Here is a 19,954-nt window from a genome sequence, read left to right as displayed (position 1 = left end):
GGGGGTACTTTTTTGGTGATCCTGACTGGATACAGTGGGACATTTCTGATCTCATTTACAGAATAAATTCACCAAAATGGACTACATCCAGAAAAATGTGATCAGGGGCATGCGAAACCCAAATGAGGAATAGTCAAAGAACAAAGCCAGGACTGGTTAACTGGGAGGATATTTAAAGGGACTTAGGCAATGTTTAAATGTGAACGAGTCAATTTATTCTGCTACACTGGAAATCACAGTTTGCCGTTCCTTTTTATCGCTCTTCTGCAACGGCAAAGCAAGGTCAGCAATGACCTTCAACTTGCCAAACCTAAAAGGCACGTCGGCTCCCCAATTAACAGACCTGAGCAGTTCAACAGGGTGCAAAGTGCTCCTCTGCTTCCAGCAGCCTGTCTCGCACTCCTCCACAAAGGCAGCTCCTTCTCTCTCTCTCTCTCTCTCTCTCTCTCTCTCTCTCTCTCTCTCTCTCTCTCTCTCTCTCTTCCTCCTTCACTCAACCTCCAGATGTCAGAAAATGATCTGATCTCCTCCCAGTCTTCTCATCTTACTGCTCTCTCCCAGTGATTTCATCAATTCCTGGGGGCTTAAATAGTCTATGTTGATGATGACTAAATTTAATTCCCAGTACAGACCTTTCTTCCAAACTTCAGATTCTCATATACATATTTATGTGTGTGTATGTATGTATGTATGTATGTATATATATATATATATGTATAAATCAGAATAGTTTCAAATATATAACACTGATTCCATATCCTATCCTTCAGTGTGAATCTGAGTTTTGGTTTGGTTTTCATTGTTGATTTTCTACCTGGGAATGAAGTCAAGGTGCCAGGCATGCCAGGCAAGCAATTAAGCTATGTATAGCTATATTCCCAGTCTCTTCTTGTATTTTGTAACACAGGGTATTGTTAAGATGTCTAGTCTGGGCTCTAACTCTGTATTATTACATGTAATAATACAGGCAGGACTCAAACTTGTGATCCTCCTGCCTCAGCCTCTGGGATCCCAAAGAGTACACCACGAGATCTAGCTAATCTTTCCTTCTCCATACCATGAACTCAACTTTTCTACATAGAGCCCCAGAAATGATCTCTGTATTGGCCCTTGCCTTGCAGGTACCTCCGACCCATGAATAAGTCTATCCTACTTCTGATGTGGGTCTTGAGTGACCTCATGTCCACCATTGCTACACAAGTCCAGTGAAGACCATCTCTCTCTACAGCGCAGCTTGCCAAGACAGCCACTCAGCCTCCAGGCTCATTTCCTCGATGTAAAATAAAACAATCCTCCTGGACCATCAAGTTAGAACATGAGTCTCCTCCACTTTAAACACTTCAATACCCTGACAGCTGTACTAAAAATCCTTACCATGGCTTTGGGAGGGTTCCATAGCAGGTCCCTGTCCTTCTTCAGATCTTGTTTAGTACCATCCCATTGGGCTACAATGATTGACTTAGCACAGGATACCCTTCCTAGTCCCCAGGCCTTTCACAGGTCTTAGTTAACATAGACAGATACTGGCTGCTTCATTCCCTCTGTGTGAAAGTTTAAATACTTCTTCCTTGGACAATCCTACCTCATCCTCTGTCTGTCCATAGTATCTTTTAATATTCATCGTGGCTTTTACCAGATGTGCTAGGATTTATTTAATTAATGTTTCTAGTTTCTCCTTTCTTCCCTTTTTTGGAGTGTCAGCTCTTCAACAGAAAGGACGTTTCCATATTCGTTACCACTGTATTTGAAAAGGTCGCTTTTTATTGTTGTTTTATGCATTTTTTTTCTTTTGTATTTTGAGACAGGAGTTTTCTGTGTATCCCAAATTAGACTTAAAGCTACTATGTAGTCCAGGATGTCCTTGAATTTAACAGTGTTCTTCCTGCCTGTGTCCCTGTGTATGCTGGTATAAACAGACAGGTACCACCATGTCTGACTGGAAAACTTCAATGCATTGAATATGGACTCAATAAAACCAGACTTCACTTTAACACGAAGAAACCTATCTCCAGCCACCTCTGAACTTTTACAACTATTATTTAATGATGGAACAGACAGCCTGCCAGGAATGATGGTCACGCAGCAACTGACAAAATACTTCTATCAAGATGTCATCATTGACATTCTCAGGGTGGGTAGGATATAGGGCTAAAAAGATGACTAAGGTTAGACCCTTTGTGTAAGCAGTTTAATATATTTTCAAAGTAACAAATAATGTATTACTCCCCTGATAAGAAGAAATCCTCTCTAAAAGAATCCCATGAACCCACATTCTGACCAAATGTAATTTCTCTGGCATTAAATCAATGCATGCTTCCTTAGTCTACCCTGCCAAGTGTGGTCTGGGATGATGACAGCTCTCCGGGCCCCTTCTTTCCTCCTAGACACAAAGTGGCCCAGAATTGGGACAGATGGTCAGGCAAAGCCACCAGTGGTAAACCTGAAGCTCTACTCTCCATTCATTTGTGATGCTGCTCTGTAAACACTCCAGGATCACTTTATTTAGTGCCACTTCCATTAATAATGCAGAGACCTTTACACAGGCAGGTGGAGAAAATGAGTCCTGAGTGATTTCGTTACTACAGTCTACACATGGTCAAAAGGCTGCCGAGTGTCCTGCTCCTGATGGGGAGGTTATGGGTGATACAGAATCAGCCACCGGGCTGATAGTCACATGACAGAGCAAGTCAGCTTCCAGGCCAAGCATCTGTGGAGCCGAATAGCTCCCCTGTAGCTGCAGCTTCCATCTGCTTCACAGACACAACAGTAGCTATGGCCAATCTAAGACAATTTCTAACGTTTTAGCCTTCTTCATTGTCCATAACCTCATTCAAACAATGAAGCATGTTACAGAGGAATAATGGCATTCAAGAACACAGACACAGAGGGCCTAGTCTTTCTGAAGGGAGTTTTTGGTACTAAGATTCAAACATAGAATCTTGTTGATGCTGGGCACTGAGCTACACCTCTTGTATTAACATTGAGTCAGCAATATTACTGATGAAATGTATAATTCTCATGTATATACATATATATGTTACATATACAATATAAATATGTAAGAATAATATAGACACATTATTATCCTAATATATTATATAATACATATAAATATATAATGTACATATACTATATACATCATGTACATTAGTGTGTGTATATATATACATATATTAGAAGAAATTTAAAGAACTCCAAATTACTCATCAGCACTCATCACAGGGCTGACAAAGCAACACAGAGAACTTCATAAAATAGAAAAGGACCCATCTGCAAGAGAAGAATGAGCCATGTCACTAGGTACTGATGGGAAGGAAACACCTCCGAAATGCATTACAGAATAAAAGCAAGCTATATGTGAATATAGCTACATCTAAATAATTGTCTTTATGCATCTGAAAGGATGCATAAGACAGTTAAAGTGGTTATCTCTGAGAACCAGACTGAGTGTACATAGAATGTAACTTCCCAGTTTTTTCTAAACCCTGCTGTGCTATTTGAATTATGTGTCTGTTACTTTTCAAAAACAACAACAACAACTATAGGCAGTGTTTTTAGCATGGCCTGGGAGCACTGGCCTTCTCCCTGTAGAAGTGAGAAAACCAATGTCTCTCCTCCACTCCAGGAAGCACACTAGCCTACCAAATAGTGAGAAATCAACCTTCCCCTGCTGCCCAAGAGACAGGCAGGTCACTGAGACCCCATGCTCAGTAAGCCCTCGTCCTCGTGGGACCATGATTCACAAGTGAAAAGAAATCTTAATTTCAATACTTCTACTTATAGAACTACATAATCCATCTCTGAAAAACCAAACTTGGAAGAAACGCAGAGGAATTCCATTATAGATGAGCTAAGGAAAACTGAATGTTTCCCTAGTGCTATTTATTGTGTAATTATATTACCAAAGAAAAAATACTTTGCAATGTAGTGTATGAGACCTGCCAGTCTTCTGAGTTCTGTAAGACCCAGAAAGATCATTTAGCACTCCAAGGGGCTTCGTTTCTCTCATTACAGTCTTGCTTTGGCAAGTCTAAAAATACTGAACAGCTTATTTTTATACTAAAGTTGTTGCCATGAGAAAATGGTATGGAGATAAAGTTGAAAGATTAAAAGAAATCTATATTCAAACTTTCTGAAGGATAAAACTTCCATTTATCTTTATTCTGTTAAAAAAAAATATCTCCAGCCCTACTGCAGGGGTGAAGACAGAAAGAAATGTCTCTGAAAGTCATGCTTCTGATGATGGAGTAGAATGAAGAGACAATGAAGTAGACAGCTATTTATTTAGTATCACACACAAAAACATTTTAACTTGAATAAATAATAATCCTTAGAGTCAATTCCATTTGTCAGAAGATGGCAATTACAGAGGCACATGTTAAAGTTTAGTTATATATTTGCTTTATTCCTGCTCTTGGGGAGGGGTGGGGGTGCCTGGATTTGCTGATTGATGCAGAAAACAAAGCCAAATATACATTTGAAAAAGTCCAATATCTATTTAGATGGATACATCCTCCCACTCTGTTGAACTCTATATAAGCATTCTGACAAAAAAAAAAAATTGAAACAGTAATCGCAGTTTTGGTTGTGAAGAATAAAAGTAATTAGTGAAAGAACTAAGAACTATGTGTAGCCCACGCCTTGAGCTGTCTGTGGTACTGAAAAATGACCCCAAAGCTGAAATGTACTATGGTGCAGTGTTCATTAAAAACCTCCCCACTGCACGATTCTAATCCAATCACTTCTACCCATGAGTCACCTGAGCCATTTCATGTTGCCACATCGTGTGTAAACATTTTATCAAAGGTCACACTGAGCCCTGCTTCCCAAGGTTCTCCGTGAAAATGTCAGGGCCTCCCCGGGCTTGGGAAAGATTCTCACAGGCCAGATGTTGGGACCTCAGTTGGAATACTTTTCCTGAGCGTGGTGCAAAAATGACATCACGCATCAATAACTTACCCTGGCTAGCTGTCACTCTCTAATCGTCATATTTAATATGCCAAAAAGTAGAAATAAAAATTATCATTCTTGAAATCTTACACTCAAGAGTGCCAGCACCGTCCCTGCACTTGCTTCCTTACCTCAGAGATAAATCAATATAGTTGGAATTCTTAAACAATATATTTGGAATTCTTTAAACTCTGAAGTGACTTCCATAGTGACATGAATAATGCTAAAAAGACACAACTACCAATCTTCCATAATGATCATAACCACACCCACCCAGTTTACCTGAGCTTCAGGCTAAAGTATTGTGTCCATTGGACCAATAAGAAGCTTGATCATAACCACACCCACCCAGTTTCCCTGTGTCCACTGGACCAATAAGAAGCTTCTGCCTTTCCTGTTCTTCCTAACTGCGGGTTCAGAGGTCCCATGTGTATTTGTCACTTCCCGTTTTGTTAAAAAGAACTTAAGAAATGTTTAAAAATCTTATTTTTTAATTATGTGTGTCTGTGTGGGTATGTGATTATGAGTGCTGGGGCCAGAGGATTCCCCTGGCGCTGGAACTACCGGCAGCCATGCACCACCAGATGTGGGTGTCCGGCACTATTGCCTTGAGAGCAATATGTGCTCTTACCTGCGGAGGCCCATTTTATTTAATTTTAAAGAAGCACTGCAGACAAGAATATTGGAAGAGGAATTTCTCTTGGTCAAATAATGATTTTTGTAAAAGCTATAACCAAAATAACTAGACATTATTACCCAAGCCTCGGTTTTATAGTTATCATAGTAAACATGGGAGGTTAAGGGGTGGCTGGCAATAGATCATAAATAAGCCCTGCTTTAAAACCTAACATTTTTGACATTTGAGTTATGAAGAGTCGATAAATTCACTGTGTGTATTCTCCAGCCTTCCTCTTGGTGTTACACTGTCTAATCAATGTAATAGAAAGATACAAATTAGCCAATGAGGGCAGTATTTCAAACATAAAAAAAAAAAATCTTAAAATATTTTGTGTTTATTAGTGCCTGTAAATTTCTAGAATTCTTACACTGTATCAAACAAAATTTCAGGATGCATGAATTTCAGGTAATACTGAGCAACTCCTCTTATACCTGAGATTTTGTGTGTGTGTGTGTGTGTGTGTGTGTGTGTGTGTGTGTGTGTGTATGTGTGTGTGTGTGTATGTATATATTATATATAATGTATCTTTCTAAAATTCTTTAAAAGTTTGTGTTTGTAAAAAGACATTTTGCTCTTGAAGATAATACAATTAACTTTCCCCCCACCCCCAATGGATGCTTGTTTATCTACATGTATTCAGAGGGAATAGCCAACACTTGGAAGGCTTAAGATGAATAAACGCATAATTGACACAGTATCTCATTCCAGCACGGTTTAACCAAACCACTCTGGTCTCTATGCCAGACATTCTAAGCTATTCTTTAAAAAACTATAAAATCTCAGAGTAGCATTGGGAGCTTAACCCTATTCATAAATTGAATCCTTGCGAGCACGGAGGAAGTACCTGAATGGTACAGGACTCTTGGTGCGCAGCTAGGCTTAGGAGGAGGAAGACTGGAGCAGGCTGGGGAGACAGTGCCCACTTTCACGCTGGGCCCCTTCCGACCTGATCTGGCAAGGCTACTCACTTCCTCTGACTGTTTCCATCTGAAAACTAAGTCAAAGAATCATTCTGTATCTTCCACGCTTCAAGTCAAAGTGACTCAGGCTTAAAGCACAGCAGAGGACCGCAGAGGACCTCTGGAAGGATCTCAAAATGCCACCATCGTGAGGGCTGCACTAAAGAATGTATATACTGTCCAAAGATTAAAAATTCGACCAAGTGTGCTTTAGTCTATCATTACCCACTCCAAATACTCTCAAGTGACATTTAAAATGCTCGGACTACACTAGTAGCTACACAGGCTTTACTAAATAAACTGTTGTAAAATGTGTTAGAAGTTTGGGGCGGGGGGGGGGGGTGTTCTTCCCATGTTGATAGAAACGGTCGGTGAACCAATTTTCTTATATTATAACTATAGGCAATACAGATTGACAAGGCCTCCTCCCCTAATGACTTACTCATTTTAAAAAGGTGTCTTAAACAAGAACACACTGCTGCACAGATTCAGGATAGTGTGTATCGCTCCTTTAAAAACATTTGTCTGGTAGAAGTGTACCAACCTGAAGAAGTTGAGGAAAATCTTAAGACTCTATCAAATATATCTCAGAAAGGTCTGCCTGCTGACACGCTGAGTTGACTTTTTTGTTTGTTTAGCTTTCTGGAAGGACAGGTCAGGGGCTGAGATAGCAGTGCATGTGTCTTCTGTAACCTCAAGGAAGGACATAGCTATTTGGTAAAGGCCCCTGCTGTCTTGCGTTTCTCCTGGGCTGCCTGCATGGCTTCTGGTTATTGAGAAAAACAGCGGAGCCTGTGTTACCTGTATTTCCCTGGCGTGGTACACGATGATCAGACCAAGCAGGATGATCGTGGAGAGACTGATAAGGCATTTCAGAGCTAAAGAATACAGCGACGCCTGCAACACAGTTAGATGGAACACTTTAAGAAAGAAGCACTTTCAATCACTTTCCAGGCCGTAAGAGTCAGTTCTGAGCACGTGGACCTGAATTCAAGGTAGGGGACTCGGGAGGGGGGCAATCTGTCTTGGCTCTGGGATGCAGGTTATTTGGCCATAATGCTCCGTGAGAGGAGCCAGGAACAAGGGGAAACTTATGGGTTGGCTGCGGGCTACGCATTACCAAGGACTGAAACAAAGGTACCTGACTCGCTAAAGCCTAGAGGAAGTTGCTCCGGAGTTTAAGTACTTTACGTTGAAAGGTGCCTTGGAAACAGGAGCACCAGGAGAGGAGCAAGCTTGCTTCTCCCCACCAACTCCAGGAGCCACTTATTAACATGCCTGAATGCGCTGGACACTGAGCACCCGGAGAACTTAACTCTCCGAGTTGCCCAGTTGACTATGGGTGTGCGTCCTAGCTGCTTCTGCTGCTCCAGCAGCTACGCCTGAGGATTCCGGGGACACTTGCGACCTCTTAGGCAAGAATTCCCGCCAGAGCCCATCCCAACCACCTGGCTCCCTCTTCATAAGTATACTCAGGGGCTAAAGCCTGTACCTTGTCGTAGGCGCCCCAAGACAGCTCGGTCTCAATGACCATGACCACGATGCCGAACATGCCGAAGATAAGCGCGTAGTCGCTGAGCCGCTTGCGCTTCTCAAACAGGGCGCGCCGATGGCCCAGCTTGTAGCCGATGTTCTGGTTCTTCTTTTTGCTGGACTTGGTGCCGCTGCTGCTGCCATGCCCGCTGCCGCCGCCGCCGCCGCCTCCGGTGCTGCCTCCGCCGCCAGTCCCGTAGAGCGCCAGGTTGTTAGAATTGTTGTGCTCCGGCTTAGACACCACGATCTCCGGGGCTGAGGATGAGGCGGCGGCGGCAGCAGACGGGGAGGACGCACCACCACCTCCTCCTACGACGGACGCGGGGGGCTGCAGGGGCTGAGCCTCGGAGTCCATCTCGTGCAGGTTCCGGCGGGACGAGCTCAAGTTGCTGAGCGGACGCATGACGCCCCCGTTGTACCTGCAGCTGCTCATGGCTATTTCAGTGAAGGGGTTGCTCTCGCGGCGCGCCTGGGGCTGGTGGTGCTGGTGGTGCGCCGGGTGCGGGTGGTGGTGGTGGTGCGAGAGCGGGGGCCCGGAGCCCAGGCTGCCCAGGCTGCCTGTGGGGCTGGCGGCGGGCTGCAGGCTGTGGCACTGGTGGTACTGGGAGGCGGACGCGGGCTGCTGCGCGTACTGCTGCCGGAGCGCACTGGCATGGCTGGACGGCGTCAGCTCGCTCACATTGAGCTGGCTGCCCCGGCGCGACGAGCAGCAGCAACAGCACGAAGAGCCCGACAGTGGCGAGGAGGTGCGGGTCCGGAAGGCGCCGCCGGGCGATGAGGTGCGGAGCAGCAGGGACAGGTTATCCCCCGCCCCCGCCCCCGCTGCCGGGGCACCGGAGGAGGCGCAGCTGTTGCACCGGAGGCATGGGCTGCTGCCACCGCTGCCCGGCTGCTGGTGCGCGAGGTGCGGGTGGTGGTGAGGGTGCGGGAGGGGCGCGAAGGGCGCGCACGGCTTGTCCTGGCTCTGTTGCTGCTGCTGGCAATGCAGGTGTGAGGAGCGCGGTGGTGGTGGCGGCTGCTCTGGGAAGAAGCCGCGCTGGAACTGCAATGGGGTTTCCATGTCAGAGCTGTTAAAGCTGCAGGGAGACCAGGCGGTGGTGCACCCTGCGCAATGCGTTATGGTCGGGAGCGGGGACTCCTGCTGCTGGTGCGAGGAAGGGCCCATGCCGGCTCCGGTAGAATCCAGGCGGCGAGTCCGATTGGTTGGGCGCACCAAAACAATGGGCATGACATCACCTGCAGGGACCGAGACTGAGTTTGCGGCGCGCGCGGCTTAGGGGAGCATGTGTGTGAGAGAGGTTGGGAGGGGAACCTGCAGAATGAAAACCCCTGGGGGCTCAGGCCGGCTCCGGCCGAGGTCAGGGCACTCCAAGGCAGGGATTCCACCTGCGGATCGCGCGCATCGGTACCACGGTTGGGAAGACTGAGCCCCCCTACCCCACCCCATGCACAGCGGCGGGCTGCAGAGGTGGGAGACAGAGCGGTAGCTCTCGCTCTACGGCCGCGGCCCCCTGACTGGTGATGAACATGCTGGCCCGAATGACCTGCCTGGGACACTGCAGCATGTCTGGCCACCCCGGTCATGGGGTAGGTGCCAAGGCAGTGAGAAACCCGAGCTACTCTCCCGCCCTCTAGCCTTGTAGGGCTGCAAGGCAGCACCTGCTCGCCCCACTCTCTCTCCCCCATCGTCCTGCCGAGAGTGGGCTGCAGGCTGCTAGCCAAGTAACTGCGGGGGCACCGGCTTTGGGAAGAAGGGGGGAAAAAAAAGTTTGGCGACTGCCTATGCGAACGTATAAGCGTTGGGAGAAAGGCAGAGCCGGATGCCCAGCTTGGCCACCGAGAGATCACATCCGACCCAGGGCAGGGATCTGTCCCTGTCGCCTAGCTCCGCGAGTCCCGGAATTGGGATCGGCGGCGCTGTCGCTACTACGGGAATGCGCTGTGGCGCAGACAGGGTTAACCTCGCGACGCCCGGGCAGGGGGAGGAGGGGGCGGGGCCGGAGGAGGGGATCCCCGGCGTCCGGGGAGGAGCCCGCTCGGGCTTCCCGGGTCCCCCTGGCGGGGGCGGAGGGCTTTCCCCGGGAGCGCCCGCTCACATTTGCACGTTCTCCCGAACATGAGGGGCTGGCGCCCCTGGCCGCCAGGTCCGGGGCTCTGACGCTCAGGCGGTCCAGCAGCCTGAGTGGGTAGGTCCAAAGGCTACTTTGGCGGTGTCGAGGAGGCTTGTTCCAGGGTCTGGGGGCTGCTTAGCCAGCGCAGACCGCCGGCTTCTCTGTTTTTCCTCTTCCTCCAGACCTGCAGTACAGACACAAAGCAAAGGCGGGTCACTAATGCGCAGACGCCAAGCATCCTTGTCAAGACCAGACTGCAGTGGCTGGGCGAGGGGCCTGGTGCAGGTTGACTGATGCTGGTTGTCATCTGATTGCCAATTAATACGGTGGCGATGACTCCACTGAATAATCGCCGCCCTTGGACAGGGTGTTTAAACTTAGCTATAATGACTAATCGCTCTCTAATAAACCACTAAAAATTACACTTTGAATTTTACCATGGTGTGTCCTTATTGAGCTATACACAAACAAAGCGGTAGGAGGTCTCTTTGAGGGCTCTTGATTAATACTCCATTATTCAGCCTTACATTTGTATTTCTTTGGGGATGGAAATTCCTGTCTTCCTAAAGAACAACAACTAAAATAAAATAAAATTGGCCAGTTAAATTTTAAATTGCGATTTCAGTGGTTTTTATGATGGAGATTACTGTCTAACAGATTAGACCAAGAAATTAAAGCGAAAGCGGATAGCTCTCATTAGGTAATTGGAATTCTCAGCTGGATCCAATTTCATGATATTCTAGTCAGCAGTTGCCCTAAAGTTGCTTACCTGGTATCTGCTTGTAAGTGTGTGTGTGTGTGTGTGTGTGTGTGTGTGTGTGTGCTTGTGTTCCGTGCCATTGAGTGAATAATTTATTTCTGGATATTCCTTGCAAGTGTGTTAAGCAATTTAAAATTTTTCGTGCACTCAAGCAAATAGATTAAGAAGGAAACAGAGGGAATTGTGTTTAGTCCTAAAATTTGCCATAGTCCTTGATAGAAGAGAATGAAAAATCAGCACTTGAATTTCTCAGTGGCTCTGGTTGAGAACTAAATTCTAGTGGCTAAAAATCAAAGACATTTTTATTATCTATTATGATTTTCTTTTTGTATCTCCAAAATAGGAACAAATAGTGTTTAGAATGAAGACATATGGTGATTTTTTAGGCAGCTGATAATGCACAAATGCATAAGTGAAGGGCATTATTACAAAAATTAAGTCCAAAGAAAGAAGGGCGTGGTCATCCCTGAGATGCTATACTTGGGAGATGGAGTCAGGGCCATCATTACAGACATAGTGGATTTGAAGCCAGGGTGGCCTACATGAGGATACTACTGTCAAACAAAAAAAGAGCTGGGTATGGCAACACATGTACACGAGTACATTAAATTTAAAACGAAAGCTTCCAGATTATTCATCTTTTAGTCTGAAAATTTTAATTCAAGAATAAAATACACCCAATATTTACTAGTGCACTTTGCAGCAAGCTATACAGACCTCTTTTTATGGCTCTTTGCTGATGATAGAATGAAATGTCTGACTCCTCTATCTCCAGATGCTTCAAAGAAATATATCAAAAATTAATATATTCATCACCTGCCCATAGATTTAGAAAAGATTCCACAGACTTCTTCCCAAATATCACAATGGCTGTTACTCATTTTAAATTATACATCAGATTCTAGACTTACTAAAATGTCATTAGGAAAACAAAAGCTGCCTCCCCTTGCTTTAGCTGAATTTCTTAAATACTATTGTCAAGGCTTCTCACGGGCTTCAGAAATGACATAGGGAACAATACCAAACCTCTCTTTCTGGGTGTATCATATATGATGTATATTCATATACATACTTTGAATATACACACCATGTTGTGAGTGTGTGTGTGAGTGAGTGTATGTGTGTGTACTTTATTTGGAGTGGGTTACTGAGACATGCAGTCTTCACTACTTCAGCCTAGCCAATTTAAGAGTTCATAAAATAATAAGGAGAAAGTCACTATGACTAGAAAGATGGAGAACAGGTCAATGAGACATTCACTGTCTTTCCATTAGAGTTAGCTGATTACAGTTAACTACTAGGTGCTAATATATGCCTGTTCCTAGGACAGACTGGAAGCCCTTTAGAGTCATGAAAAGCATGGGCTGAGAAATGCAACAGTTGTTCCACCTTTAGGGTGAAATATGCCTGGGCATCTTTAATAATTATGTTCATTATGACAGGTTCCAGATTAAGACATCCTTGGTATCAATATATCTCTTTTAATGACTTTTTAAGTTGGAATGCAAATGTTTAACATGTAGCTACTCTGACTTTGTTCTTACATAGCAGTGGTTCTCAGCCTGTGGGTAGCGACCCAAAAGACCACCAGAAAACACAAGATATTTACATTGTGATTCATAACAGGTAGCAAAATTACCATTATGAAGTAGAAACAGAAATAAATTTATGAAGGGGAGGGTCACCACAACATGAGGAACGTTATTAAATGGTTGCAGCATTAGAAAGACTTAGAATCGCTGCTATATAGGATTATAAGGATAAACACAGCAAGGTAAACCAATTAAAGCAGCAAGCACAGTGCTTTTCATGTGAGTAGTGTTTTGCACTTACATCTGCAAGTGGGAAGGAGAGAGGTAGGAAAAAGAGATAACACTTCGAGTAAAGATCAGTGGTTTCTGATGAGAAACTTTCATGCTTGGATTTCTTCCTTTCTTCCATAAAGGCAAGGAAGCGCTGGAATTCCCCTAGATTAACACCAGAGGTCACAGTCACCCACAAAATGACTTGCAATCTAATCAATTAAATAGTATGTCCATTTTAGCATCCTCTCATCTCCTTTTTTGGCTACAATTCTCTATTTCATTCTTATACTCTATGACAGTAGTTGTTCCATATTTGTTGTGTGTTCCATATTTGTGTGTGTAAAAATTGTGAACAGGCACACACACCTAATATAACCAACCCTAAGCACATACTCTTATATCCCCGAGCCTCAGAAGCCTAATTTTAAAAGCCTCACGTTGGCTTTATTCCACTTACTTATTTTATTCAGATTCCTGTTATATTTCTCTATTATTTGGTTCTTCGTGGGATTTCATGGGATTTGCCTGTACTTTCCCTTTGCTGTCCCTTTTTTTTTTTTTTTAAAGAACTCTCTTGACCCACAACATTGGGGTTTATTTCCAAAGGCAGACAAAGCAAGAGAACATAATATCTTTTTTCTACACTGTGTGGTTGGAGCAAAACTTCGAACTAAAAAGTAAATATTTTTGAAAATAAGTTTTTTTTTTTTTTATTGCCTGGCTGAGTCAATTATTTGATAGTACTGAACCAGAAGGCTATGATAAAATACAGTGCCCCTGAACTTTCTTTCCTTAGCAATAGATTGAAGGGAATCAGGATAGTATCAGTTGTTTCCTTAGCACAATTCCTGAAAGAAAACAATCCAAGGGCCCACAAAACAACATTATTTTAAATCATATACTCTCCGGTGTCACAATTAATACAGTATATTAGAGATGAACATTAATACTTATATTCTTGATGTATGTATGCATACCTGCATCATGATGATAAAGTATTAAACCTGGATTAACCTAGTTTCCAAATGCTAATAGATCATGTTGGGTTCCAGCCATTAACTTAATTAACTTTTCAAATCATTTTTTTTATTCTTTTCCTTGTCTTCTAATGTTTCTGAACTTAGTAATCTAACCACAAAAGTCCCAAGAACGCTAGCAAAGCGCAAAAGTAAAATTGTATTCATCTTGCTAGCAGAGTGGACTCAGGTTACGTATTAAATAGATGAAAAGGCTGAAAGTATTGGGCAGTGGTGTTGTGTTTTGTTTTGTTAGGTCTGTGGATTCCATACACATATATCCCTTTGCCATTCGACACAAGAGGGGAAGGGAGGGGAGAGGAGGGATTACTCTTTGAAGCCCAGTGGATGGTACAAAACCATTTCTGATGTACGGTTACATTTGTATCTCACAGAAATCCAGGCAGGAGGCGGAGAAGGTTTTATCTCTATCTTCCTTTTACAGGTAAGGAGAATACCCGAGATAGAGTGTCTGCCCTACCTAAGGTGACACTGCTGAGCTGCAAGGACATGCCAGATCTCTAACATCTTTTGGGCTGTGCGGTGTGTCATTTCCACATCCTCAGGGCCTTGCTCCACAGCAGAATAACTCGTGGCTTGCATCCACTCACTCAAGAATAGAGAGTGGCGCCTGTGAATGTTTTCTCACTGGCTCTTCTGTTTCCTGTGATCTTTATCCTCTTATTGGCTTCATTTAATCAACATGATAATTTGAGACAGTTTAATGTAAGTGTGGAGGAAATGGAAGCACTTTATGTCTGCTGGTCCAATGCCTAATTAAAAATATATTACATAGAGAGAAGCAGGAATAGAAGGGTTTTTTTATTGTTGTTGTTGTTTTTGTTTTTTTTTAAACAAACAACATTATTCTGATATATTCAGCTGTATTCTATACTCTTTTACCGAGTTTACTACCAGTCAGGACAATCCTTATTTGGGGCTACAGGAAAAGAAGTGGAAGATAGTGAGTGTATTTCTTATTTTGTCTTGTATTATACAAATGAAAAGGAGAAGGCTTTGGTTTGCAACTCAGGGGACTTTCCCTGCAGTCATTTTGGAACCCACACTTCATGGCAAACTGAAAAAAATCAGAGAAAGGAGCCGAGCTTTACTCCACGTGAAGAGACTGTTATGTCTCCCCAAAGGGGTAGAGTCAGCAAAAGTGGAACCAAAGATCATAATCATTTTAACATAGCCTTAAATATTGAGGACACATTAAATCTCCCCCACTTCTTTTTCTGATTACAGCTCTGCAAATTACATCAACTTCTGTTATTTACTAACCCTGGATGTATCTGCTTTCTGTTTCCCTATATCCCTCTCATGCACCCAGCTCATACAGATCCCCAGATTTCTCTATATATTTACCTCCCTTTCTGGAATGATTTGCAAACCATCATCCCTCAATCATCGCCTTAGCACAGGGAACAGGTGATGCCCACTCATGCCAAGGGAGAGAACTATGATCCCCAACATTGAGTTTCATGTAGCAATGTCACCAGGGGGAAAGGTGCTAATGGTCACACCTTGTCAATGTCCTGGGCCCATCCTCATCTGCGCGGTCTTGTTTTTCTTTAAAATGACTTTTAGTTAATGCTGTTGCTGTTTTATAGATGTAAAGATTTGTATTTTGCATTTATAAATCTACACTTGTTCTCTTGTTTTCATGGCTTGTTTGAAATAATAAAATCATTGAAAATAACTACAGTATAAGGTTGTAGTATGCATTATACTTGTGGTACATACAAAATGATAGCATGAAGAAGAGGAGGAGGAGGAAGAGAAAGGAGAAGGAGAGAGAAAGAAGACATACTGACTGGCTATGTTTAAAAGTATGGTATCCTTATTTCATGGAAATTGTTAATATAGATCAGAAATAGGTTCTGATAAATTATAATATATATTGTAAACCTTAGTAAAAGTACTAAGAAACACACACACACACTCACACAAGTTGAGAAGAATAACTATAGAAATTGAATTTTAGAAAATATCAATCTAATTCAAGGAAGCAGTAAAGAAGAGTTTAAAAAATCTATACAATATATATAATGAACAAAAAGATCACAAACACAGTCTTCTTTGATAAAATATCCTAAGTAAAGCCATGTAGGGGAAAAGGGTTGATTGGACCTCACAATTCCAGCTTATAGTACATTACTAAAGAGAATTCAAAGTGTCAGGAACTTGAAGCCACTAGTAACCTCCATAACCAAGAACAAAAAGAGGATGAATGTATGTATATTATTACTTAGTTCACTGAGTTCATATTACACAGTTTAGAATCCCTTGCTAGGGAATAGTACCACCCACAATGGACATGTATCTCCACTTAATTAACATTATCAAAATATTTTCCCACAGATGTACCCACAAGCCAAACGGACCAAGAAACTTCTGATAAATCTACCCATCACACTTATGTAACCATATTAATAACAACATTAAATGTAAAAGGATTCAACAAATAAAATATAAATGGGGGGAGAGAGAGAGAGAGAGAGAGAGAGAGAGAGAGAGAGAGAGAGAGAGGCCAAATGTCAAGTGTCAAGTTATTTACAAAAATAAAACAATTATGGATTCACTTGTGTGTAACAACAGATTTTTTTTATTATTATTATTTTCTTTATTTACATTTCAAATGCTATCCCGAAAGTTCCCTATACCCCGCCCCCCACCCCTGCTCCCCTACCCACCCACTCCCACTACTTAGCCCTGCCCTTCCCTTGTGCTGGGTCATATAAAGTTTACAAGACCAAGGGGCCTCTCTTCCCAGTGATGGGCTATTAGGCCATCTTCTGCTACATATGCAGCTAGAGACACAAGCTCAGGGGGGTACTGGTTATAACAACAGGTTTTTAACAACATGAGCCAAGACTGACATAACTGAAAAGACAACCAAATAATTCAACAGTGATAAGTATTTTGTTGCAGCCATGAGACATGTAATTAAGAGGAAGGCTTCAGGTTCTCTAAAGGTAGAGTTACAGATGGCTGTGAGCCATCCAACCTTGGTACTGGGAACAGAACTCAGGTCCTCTGGAAGAATAGCATGCACTGTTCTACTGAGTCATTTCTGCAGCCCCATGGAATTGAAATTATTGCCCTAGATTCAACTGGATAGATAAGTTTTCTCTTTTCCACTTTGCTTTGAATCCTTTATTCCTCTTCCCACCCTCAGAATATACCATGAAGTCCTATAATTACTCTGTAAATATTGCATGTATTGTTTTAGTTGGATCACAATTAGAGCATCTAATTATAATAATGGCTGCTTTTAATGTATTTCTATATGCACAGTAATGATTTAATGTTTATTAGAGATGAAAAACATTGTGTCTTGGTGGCTAAATACTGTTACAAATACTGTTATATAGCACTCTGTTGCAAAAACCCTCGGTGTCTACAATTTGACCAAACACTAAGAACAAACTAAAGTTCTTAGTAGTACCACTGAATGCCAAGAAACCTGTGGTGGTTACTCTTAAGTGAGCCACATGCTTTCAGTAATTCTAATTGATTTCTTGACCCCCTGCATATCAAAAGCTGAAAATAAGGCCAATAAGACAGAGTTTTTGAGTCTGATAAAATACACTAGCAACAAGGAATATGATTAAGAAACTAACTGCACTGGTAAAGACTATTTAGTGCCCGTTACAATTTGTAGAGCATCAGAACTCACAACACAATTAGAGACAAGTGGTCTTTTATACATGATTAAATCCAAGAATTAATGATCAAATTAACATATGTGCCAACGGTCATCTTAGATGATCAAGAAAACCTTAAAATAGTGAGGTGAGGTCTGCTTATAATCCTAGCACTAGAGAGTGGGCAAGGCAGGTAGATTTCTGTGAGGCTTGGCCAGCCTGGACTACACTGTGAAACCCTGTCCATACAGCCTCACTAACAAGACTCCTCAGTGTGAACTGAACAAGAGCAAAAGCAACGGATATGCGAATATGGAGCACAGAAAACCCAGGAAACCTCAACGCCACACACAGAACTACAGGCAGCTCAAGACTGCTGAGAGCAGGAGAAAGTCTTCCCCAGGGAACAGAATACCAACTAGTTAAATGGCCAGCTCTGAAAACATACCTATAGGTAGCATCATACAGACGGAGCAGGTTGCACTTCTGCATTTTAGGAATGTGTGTATAACAACAATTAATGGAAAAACAAGCCATGAATTTGAAAAGGAGAAAGTAGGGGCAGATGCAAAGATTTGGAGGAAGAAAAGGGAAGAGGGGAATTATGTAATTATATATTTTTTCTTTTATTGAATATTTCCTTTATTTACATTTCAAATGTTATCCCCTCTCCAGGTCTCCCCTCTGGAAACCGCCTATCCCATTCCCCCTCCCCCTGCCTCTATGAGGGTGATCCCCCACCCACCCACTCACCTACCTACCCACTCCCACCTTCCCACCCTGGCATTCCCCTACATTGAGGCATCAAACCCCCACAGGACAAAGGGCCACTCCTCCCATTGATGTCCAACAAGGCCATCCTCTGCCACATATGCAGCCAGAGCCATAGGTCCCTCCATGTGTATTCCTTGGTTGGTGGTCCAGTCCCTGGGAACTCCGGGGGGTCTGGCCAATTGACACTGTTGCTCCTCCCTCAGCTCCTTCAGTTTTTTCTCCAACTCCTCCATCTAGGACCCCACACTCAGTCCAATGGTTGGCTGCAAGCATCCGTCTCTGTATTTCTCAGGCTCTGGCATGGCCTCTCAAGAGATAGCCATATCAGGCTTCCAACAGCAAACACTTCCCAGCATTCTCAATAGAATGCAGGTTTGACAACTGTATATGGGATGGATCCCCAGGTGGGGCAGTCTCTGAATGGTCTTTCCTTCAGTCAATGCTCCACACATTGTCTTCATATTTCCTCCTATAAGCATTTTGTTCACCCTTCTAAGAAGCACTGAAGCATCCACACTTTGATCTTCCTTCTTCTTGAGCTTCATATGGTCTGAGAATTGTATCTTGGGTATTCTGAACTTTTGAGCTAATAGCCACTTATCAGTGAGTGCATACCGTGTGTGTTCTTTTGTTACTGGGTTACCTCACTCAGGATGATATTTCCAAGTTCCATCCATTTGCCTGTGAATTCATAAATTCAATGTTTTTAATAGCTAAGTAGTACTCCATTATGTAAATGTACCACATTTTCTGTATCTATTCCTCTGTTGAGGGACATNTGGATTCTTTCCAGCTTCTGGCTATTATAAGTAAGGCTGCTATGAACATAGTGGAGCATGTGTCATTATTACATGTTGGAGCATCTTCTAGGTATATGCCCAGGAGTGGTATAGTTGGGTCTTCAGGTAGTAATACTATGTCCAATTTTCTGAGGAACCACCAGACTGATTTCCAGGGTGGTTGTACCAGCTTGCAATCCCACTAGCAATGGAGGAGTGTTCCTCTTTCTCCACATCCTCACTAGCATATGCTGTCACCTGAGTTTTTAATCTTAAACATTCTGACTAGCGTGAGATGGAATCTCAAGGTTGTTTTGATTTGCATTTCCCTGATGATGAAGGATGTTGAACATCTCTTTAGGTGCTTCTCAGTCATTAGCGATTCCTCAGTTGAGAATTCTCTGTTTAGCTCTGTTCCCCATTTTTAATAGGGTTATTTGATTCTCTTCTAACTTCTTGAGTTCTTTAGATATATTGGATATTAGTCCTCTATCAGATGTGGAATTGGTAAATATCTTTTCCAAATCTGTTGGTTGCCATTTTGTCCTATTGACAGTATCCTTTGCCTTACAGAAACTTTGCAATTTTATGAGGTCCCATTTGTTGATTCTTGATCTTAGAGCATAAGTCATTGGTGTTCTGTTCAGGAACTTTTCCCCTATGAGCATGTGTTTGAGCCTCTTCCCCACTTTCTTGTCTATTAGATTCATTCTACCTGGTTTGATGTGAAGGTCCTGTAGATTGCTTTTGGCAAGACAGTCATTTTTACTATATTAATCCCTTCCAATCCACGAGCATGGGGGATCGTTCTATCTTCTGAGGTCTTATTTGATTTCTTTCTTCAGAGACTTGAAGTTCTTTTCAAACAGATCTTTCACTTGCTTGGTTAGAGTCACACCAAGATATTTTATGTTATTTGTGACTATTGTGAAGGGTGT

The 19,954-nt window shown here is 43.0% G+C and overlaps 1 protein-coding gene across 4 annotated transcripts in view; it reads right to left on the bottom strand.

The window, feature by feature from the left end:
* Positions 1-19,954, bottom strand: part of Kcnn2 (potassium calcium-activated channel subfamily N member 2) — a 390,602-nt gene that overhangs the window by 117,324 nt on the left and 253,324 nt on the right. For 3 of the 4 annotated variants that reach the window (XM_021214229.2, XM_029546834.1, XM_029546835.1), the window contains exons 3-5: positions 10,218-10,416; positions 8,081-9,357; positions 7,390-7,485 (exon numbers count right to left, since the gene is read on the bottom strand). In XM_021214229.2, the coding sequence (XP_021069888.1) occupies positions 7,390-7,485; positions 8,081-9,357; positions 10,218-10,239 (1,395 nt within the window). In that variant the 5' untranslated portion in view covers positions 10,240-10,416. Of the gene's footprint in view, positions 1-7,389; positions 7,486-8,080; positions 9,387-10,217; positions 10,417-19,954 lie in introns of those variants that run through there. The other variant, XM_029546836.1, reaches the window with a different exon arrangement.

The sequence above is a fragment of the Mus pahari genome, chromosome 15, assembly GCF_900095145.1.
Source record: "Mus pahari chromosome 15, PAHARI_EIJ_v1.1, whole genome shotgun sequence".
Lineage (NCBI taxonomy): Eukaryota > Metazoa > Chordata > Mammalia > Rodentia > Muridae > Mus > Mus pahari.
The sequence above is the reverse complement of the archived record's forward strand: the minus strand, read 5'-3'. Positions and strand labels throughout refer to the sequence as shown.